Raw genomic sequence first — 8319 nt, forward strand, 5'->3', positions numbered from 1 at the left:
CTGCCACACTATACCATGTAGGCCTGATAATCAGTGGTAGAATGGAGGCAGAGGGGTAGACCACCTGAATGGAGGTCTCCTGCTTCCCCCTGGCTCACCAAGAAAACCAGTTGACTGCCCACACAGCTAGAAAGGTGGCAAAAGAGAAGGCAGAGGATGGGCCTCCCCAAGGATGCTGATACATCCAGGTATGCTGATGCCATACAGGAACAGGAAGTACAACTGAGGTTAGACCCTCTGCCATACCAACTGGTAGTAGCAAGGTAGTGGAGGGAACACAACACCCAGTTGGCCTCTTAAGGTCCAATGGCCCTGACTTATGGGGTGGAAAGGCCACAGAAGTTCTCCTTCCATCAGAAGGTGTAGCTCCAGGTCCTGGGTGAAAACAGTACATAGGATGGCAACCTGCTGATGCCAGGGATTTCACAGCTCCAACAGTAAGGTCCAGGAGAAGATTCTATATATTGAAGGAGTAGAAATCTTTGAATTCTCCGAAAGCAGCATTCTAACACATCAGCCACTCGTTTTTTTGATGCCCAATTTACTCTAAGCTACAGGAGAGCCAAGAACAGTTACCCCCCTTCTCTATAACATCAGTGGGCAACAAGAACGTTGCCCAGAGTCAAGTGAGGGTCTCCAATTTTTCCCCAGATTACTAACACCATATGAAATATTAGTAATGTCATGAATGGAAGTGGGTGACAAGATAAAAGAAATTAGGCTTAGCGAAGTAGGTAACTATACAGAAATATTAAACCAAATCTTGAAACAAACAAAAAAAATTAATTGTGGATTTTGGTGAAATTTACCATGAAAATTATACTGATTGTTGTTTTATTATTATTAACAGCATTCGAACAGTCCTGCTCTTTTGACAACACCAGGAAGAATTTGGAATACTAGCTAACTAAATCTGAACCTGTCTAGTTAATCCGTTACCTGATATGATGAATAATGATAGCCATGAGTTTAAACAGATATTTACAGTTAACACCCAATATATCAATATTTCCTATGTTAAATAACCTTGATAGTTGATATGTTTATGAAGAGAGTCATAGGATGTTTAGGCATTGTTTAAAACTAGTTCTGGAGAGCTGGAAGTGGGGAATGAAGGGGTCATAAATAAAACTAGATTGTCTATATGTTTATAATTTTTTAGGTGGGGTGATAAATATATGGGGTTTCATTATACTGCTCTCTCTACTGTTGTATATGTTTTAATTTTTCCATAATAAAAATCTTTTTACCAGAAAAAAAATCATTATGGATATGTAGACTACAATAAGATATAGATATCTTTAAAACGTACATCATATATGTAACACAATTTACAATAAGTAACAAGCTGCTGCTGCTGCTGCTGCTGCTGCTGCTAAGTCACTTCAGTCGTGTCCGACTCTGTGCGACCCCATAGACGGCAGCCCACCAAGCCTCCCCCGTCCCTGGGATTCTCCAGGCAAGAACACTGGAGTGGGCTGCCATTTCCTTCTCCAATGCATGAAAGTGAAAAGTGAAAGTGAAGTCGCTCAGTCATACTCTTCCTTAATTAGCTGCTAAATAATTTTAATACCTGTTAATTTCTCTTAGCTCCACTTCACCACTGCAAACTATAATCACAAGTGTGGGATATCAGAAACTATATAAATGAGTGTATAAATATATATTTTTTTAAAGAAAATATATTTATACTCTCTAATTTCCATTTTTATTAAATAAGACCCCTTTTTTATTTAAGAATTATCACAACATACAATGTGAACATCTATTTACTAAATTTGTACTAAATAATCTATTAAAAATTTATATTAATCTATTTTCTATATTCAACTAGAAATGACAAAGAACAATGTATTTATTATAAATGTAAATAGAGCTATAAATAGTTGCAAGACATAATAGACAATAAGATTAATATGAAAAGCAAAATGAGAGTTTTCAAACTGTTATACTAACAGATTTTACAATGGACAGTTTAAGATAGGTAATAATTCAGATCAGAGTAACAAAGACTATTTCTCAGTTTAGGATAATTTCTGAAATCTACCAGTTTGGGGTTTTTGTTTGTTTGTTTGTTTGTTTTAACGTTTACCACACACTGAACTCTGAGAGAAGATAAACTTCTCTGAAGCTTTGGCTAGGAAGGTAGTAATATCTCAAAGTAGAAACTTATATTTCTGTTTATTTAAATTCTCTCTCATTAGAAATAGCAGCCAGTTAATCCACCAGTTAAGGCTCCCTTTGTTGGCATTGTGGGGGATAGGATGCACCCCATGTGTGGCTGGCCTTTCTCATGCTATTCCCTACGTTAGTTCTGTTCTTTCTCCTCATGCCCTGCCCTCCTCTCCTTGGCTTCCTCAGTCCTTCCTAGGTCTAGCTTGAGACCCACCTCCTCTCAGATCTTGGCAGCCACAAAGCTGTATTTATTCCCTGATCTTTGGCTCTTAATGTCTTCAGTGAAATCTTACCACATGCAGCTTCTTCCATTGTTATTTTCAAGTCTATGTTGGTAAACTCCTTAAAGGTAGAAAAATCCTTGAATCCACACTTCTATTAGAAATGCTCAATGGATACATTTTGTCTGATACCAAAATTTATCCTCACAATGTTGTAGCCATGCTTTCCAGGAAACAAACTCACTCAGATGGACAATGTAGATAGTGGGGTGTAGTTTATTACACCTGCAGGCCCAAGGCAGAGTCTCTTTTTAGCCAAGGACCCCGACCAGTCTTTGTGAAAATCTTACATACCCTAAGTGTACGTGCCCAAACCTGCCTCCCCAAATTCCCTGAAACTAGTCTGAACAAATGAAAAGAAAGATGCAATCAAAGTTAACCCGTGATTCAGATACCTTATGGCACCCCACTCCAGTACTCTTGCCTGGAAAATCCCATGGGCGGAGGAGCCCGGAGGGCTGCAGTCCATGGGGTCGCTAAGAGTCGAATACGACTGAGCGACTTCACTTTCACTTTTCACTTTCATGCATTGGAGAAGGAAATGGCAACCCACTCCAGTGTTCTTGCCTGGAGAATCCCAGGGATGGGGGAGCCTGGTGGGCTGCTGTCTATGGGGTTGCACAGAGTCGGACATGACTGAAGTGACTTAGCTGTAGCTGTAAGCCTAGGTAGTTAACAGTGAACAATGATCAATAGGCCTGTGGTCATACCCCAATAAGCATAATAGAATTTATGATTCTATTTGGTTACACAGATAATTAGGGTATTCTTTCAGGCGATGGAGAGTCTAGGTACGAGCCCTGGGGCTCTTCTATGGGGGCGGGGGGGTCTGGTTTTCCAGTTGGTATGTCGTTTCCATAGATACTGGGCATATAGTTCAAAGTCTACAGTCCAGCCCAAGATGGAGTCCTGCTTTCAAGATGGAGCCTGTTCTGTCTCTTTCCTCCTTCAACAAGTCTCCAAATAGTTTGTATTAGACCTTTTGAATGAAATTTTTCTAAAACATTTCTGTACCTCTCTTTTTTTCCTATATAGAGAAACGCAAATCTAACATCTAACTCTAATAACTTAGAATAGCCATTAGGAATATTATTTTTAATTAGTAATATTAATTAATTAAAACTATTAACTATAATAAAGTTAATTATTTATTAGTTAATAAATAATTATTAATAAAGTTATTAATTATTAACTATAATAAATAATAAAGTTAATTAGTAAAATTAATAACTAGGTTAATAACAATTAACTAAGCTGTGAAGCAGTAGTTTCCCTCTCTCTCTCCAAACACTCATGCTCACCATCCCTGCCGCTATCAGTCTTCTATTTTTCCACATCTGCTTCTTTGATTTGAAAAACAAAAAAAGTCTCATTATTCTTAACAAAGATGCTGGGAATATTTATGAAATCAGTGAAAACTCAGGATGATACGTATGGGGTTTAAGTCTTAACCATTATCATTCCTTTAGCAGCAAAGGACTTTTTTCTCATCCAGGTCCCCAATTGAAATTCCTAGTGAATTTAAATAGTATAATTCTCCCAAATGTGCATCTAATGTCTAAGTTACCCAAATAGCTCTCTCTTAAAGTAAGAAATAATGCTGTTTTTACAGAATATTCCAGAAACAATAAAAATCATGCAACAACAAATCATTTGCTAATATGCAGAAAACTTCCATTTAAAACCTGCACTTTAGAGACATATAAAATAATCTGCAAACTACTGACAACTGTATGGTTTTCTTGAGGGCTCTAATAGTCATCTGTTACTTTTTAAATGTTACTTTAAAATTTTTTTCTTTTTCATTATGGTTTATTATAGGATATTGAATATATTTCCCTGTGCTATACGATAGGACCTTGTTGTTTATCCATTCTACATATAATAGTTTGCATCTGCTAGCCCCAAACTCTCAATTCATCCCTCTCTAAAATGTTACCGGGTTTTTTTTTGGCTGTGCCTCTTGGCTTGTGGGATCTAACCAGCAGTGGGAGCTCCAAGTCCTAATCATTGGACCAACCACCAGAAAATTCCCTAAAATGTTACTTTTTGAAATACCAGGGGCAATACAAGTTATAGTATTTCTAGGGCACAAAGCCACTGAAACAAAACTGAAATGGAACTTGACTCCTCCAAAAGAAAAATATGAAATGAAAAATCCACCAGGTAAAGGTTTGTATTCTCTAACATAGTAAGATACACAGGTGTGTTTTTTTAAGGATATTGTGACCTGCAATAATTAGAAATCTTTAAAAATGCCAGTTAACAGGGTGAATAATACCTGAATAAAAGCAATACCATCACTTTTTCTTAGAAGGAAAAAAAAAGATTTCTTAAGAGATAGTAACTGTCTTCAAATGTCTTGGACTGTCATTGTTTTCTAAACGCTACCACAATGCCCTCTGGTGTTTGTTTCTTTAATATTTTTCCATCTATTTGCTTTGAGAAAATGGGCTTCCCTGGTGGCTTAGATGGTAAAGAATCTGCCTGTAATGTGGGAAACTGGGGTTCAGTCCCTGGGTTGGGAAGATTCCCTGGAGTAGGAAATGGCAACCCACTCTAGTATATTGCCTGGAGAATTCTATGGACAGAGGAGCCTGGCAGGCTACAGTCCACGGGGTCACAGAGTCAGACACAACTGAGCAACTAACACTTTCACACACTTCCTTTGAGAAAAAGAATTCAGGGAGACAACAGCAACTTTCACATATATCACAGTTGACATTTTTAAAAGTACTTTCATGTACATTACTTAATTTGATTCTTCAAAATTATCACTGGACCACAGCTTTTTGAGAGCAAGGCCATTTTTAATATTCTTTAGGTGCTTTGCAAAGAGGTCAAATTTTTCTTTATGGTTAAAACTAAAGTTTGCCTCCCTAGTTCTGTTCTCTAGAGCATCACAAAATTCAGTCCCTCTTCTAGCTGCAGCCGCCTAACACACCTCTTTCTCCCTTACCACGTCCTCTTTATTCCTGATTACATATTGCTAAGTATTCTTAAACTTGATATTCCACACGCAGTCTGAGAAACACCTATTCTGAATAATATACCATTAAATGCAGGTTATATTTGTATATTCTTTAGTCAGTCATCTCCATTGTTGACAAATATTGAACTGTGTAAAAGCCCTAAATATTTCCTCTCTGGAATGCTATTAAACCAGAATGCACTTATTCTATCACTTAAACCCAAGGATAGACCATTTTTCTTCTCTGAAGTTTCAAGGTCTTTTTAGAAAGAATTTGTACGTATATTAGGCATTTAATAATTAAAAAGGAGAGACTTTCTTGGTGGTCCAGTAGTTAAGACTCCATGCATCCACTGCAGGGCGACACAAGTTCTATCCCCGGTCAGGGAATTAAGATCCTGCAGGCCACACAATATGGCCAAAAAGTAAAATAAAAATAGAAGAAGGAAAACAATAGCCTCTTTATTTTACTGTTATTAAATAACATTTTTATCCCTTTCTCCATTTCCATCAATAAAATTCTTTTTATAGGCCTGCTTCAGTTCCATTTAGTTCAGTTGCTCAGTCTTGTCCGACTCTTTGCGACCCCGTGAATCGCAGCATGCCAGTCCTCCCTGTCCATCACCAACTCCCGGGGTCCACTCAGACTCACGTCCATCAAGTCGGTGATGCCATCCAGCCATCTCATCCTCTGTCGTCCCCTTCTCCTCCTGCCCCCAATCCCTCCCAGCATCAGAGTCTTTTCCAATGAGTCAACTCTTCGCATGAGGGGGCCAAAGTACTGGAGTTTCATCTTTAGCATCATTCCCTCCAAAGAAATTCCAGGGCTGATCTCCTTCAGAATGGACTGGTTGGACCTCCTTGCAGTCCAAGGGACTCTCAAGAGTCTTCTCCAACACCACAGTTCAAAAGCATCAATTCTTCAGCGCTCAGCCTTCTTCACAGTCCAACTCTCACATCCATACATGACCACAGGAAAAACCATAGCCTTCACTAGAAGGACCTTTGTTGGCAAAGTAATGTCTCTGCTTTTGAATATGCTATCTAGGTTGGTCATAACTTTCCTTCCAAGCAGTAAGCATCTTTTAATTTTATGGCTGCAGTCACCATCTGTAGTGATTTTGGAGCCCAGAAAAATAAAGTCTGACACTGTTTTCACTGTTTCCCCATCTATTTCCCATGAAGTGGTGGGACCGGATGCCATGATCTTCATTTTCTGAATGTTGAGCTTTAAGCCAACTTTTTCACTCTCCTCTTTCACTTTCATCAAGAGGCTCTTTAGTTCTTCACTTTCTGCCATAAGCGTGGTGTCATATGCATATCTGAGTTTATTGATATTTCTCCTGGCAATCTTGATTCCAGTTTGTGTTTCTTCCAGTCCAGCGTTTCTCATGATGTACTCAGCATAGAAGTTAAATAAACAGGGTGACAATATACAAACTCCTAGTATCTCTAAAAATTTCTAACTTCTATAAGCTGTAGTAAAATATGCTAACTTTATAACATTCCTTAAATCTTTAACTTCTAACTGTTTTAATTATTTCTAAGCCCTAAATTCAGTAAACTCCTTTGCCATAAACATTCTCCTCACAAATAGGCTTCAGATAGCAATCCCTCCCATGGCCTCAAGCTACAGCCTATGTGCTCATCCTGGAACACTCTTTTGTAAAAGTCCTTGAACAAATGTCAATGATTAACTTTATGAATTATTTTCTGAGCACACCTGCAGAAGGCTTTGTGCCTTCTCCTGCTCCTCTCAAGAACAATAAGCACCTTAATATTCCTTTTCAGTCAACTCAGCTGAGGAGAGGAAAAGACAAGTCAGAATTACAAGGCTTAACTCCTTAATCCCGGGTCCGTGCCTGCGCAATGAGGAGAGGGGGCTGGGGGCCATGCCTCCATTTTGTCAGTGATGCCTAACGCAGCTCCCAATAAAATAGGAAAAGGAGTACGTCGAGGCTGTACATTGACACCCTGCTCACTTAACTTATATGCAGAGTGCATCATGAGAAACGTTGGGCTGGAAGAAGCACAAGCTGGAATCAAGATTGCCCGGAGAAATATCAATAACCTCAGATATGCAGATGACACCACCCTTATGGCAGAAAGTGAAGAAGAACTAAAGAGCCTCTTGATGAAACTGAAAGAGGAGAGTGAAAAAGTTGGCTTAAAGCTCAACATTCAGAAAACGAAGATCATGGCATCTGGTCCCATCACTTCATGGCAAATAGATGGGGAAACAGTGGAAAATTTATTTTGGGGGGCTCCAAAATCACTGCAGATGGTGACTTGCCGCCATGAAATTAAAAGACACTTGTTCCTTGGAAGAAAAGTTATGACCAACCTAGACAGCATATTAAAAAGCAGAGACATTACTTTGCTGACAAAGGTCCATCTAGTCAAGGCTATGGTTTTTGTAGTAGTCATGTATGGATGTGAGAGTTGGACTATGAAGAAAGGTGAGTGCCAAAGAATTGATGCTTTTTAACTGTGGTGTTGGAGAAGACTCGAGAGTCCTTTGGACTCCAAGGAGATCCAACCAGTCCATCCTAAAGGAAATCATTCCTGAATATTCATTGGAAGCGCTGATGCTGAAGCTGAAACTCCAATACTTTGGCCACCTGATGTGAAGAACTGACTCGTTGGAAAAGACCCTGATGGTGGGAATAATTGAGGGTGGGAAGAGAAGGGGACAACAGAGGGTGGGATGGTTGGATGGCATCACCAAGTCAATGGACATGAGTTTGAGTAAACTCTGGGAGTTGGTGATGGACAGGGATGCCTGGCATGCTACAGTCCATGGGGTTGCAAAGAGTTGGACACGACTGAGCAACTGAACTGAACTGAATACTGCATTGTCTAGATGAGCCACAATTTATCCATTCACCTGCT

At 39.1% G+C, this 8319-nt stretch overlaps 1 protein-coding gene across 1 annotated transcript in view; it reads left to right on the forward strand.

The window, feature by feature from the left end:
- Positions 1–1194, forward strand: part of ADH4 (alcohol dehydrogenase 4 (class II), pi polypeptide) — a 32317-nt gene extending 31123 nt beyond the window's left edge. The window contains exon 9 of the mRNA XM_019962414.2: positions 851–1194. Within this exon, the coding sequence (XP_019817973.1) occupies positions 851–875 (25 nt within the window). The 3' untranslated portion in view covers positions 876–1194. The remainder of the gene's footprint in view (positions 1–850) is intronic.
- Positions 1195–8319: the final 7125 nt, after the last annotated feature.

The sequence above is a fragment of the Bos indicus genome, chromosome 6, assembly GCF_029378745.1.
Source record: "Bos indicus isolate NIAB-ARS_2022 breed Sahiwal x Tharparkar chromosome 6, NIAB-ARS_B.indTharparkar_mat_pri_1.0, whole genome shotgun sequence".
NCBI lineage: Eukaryota > Metazoa > Chordata > Mammalia > Artiodactyla > Bovidae > Bos > Bos indicus.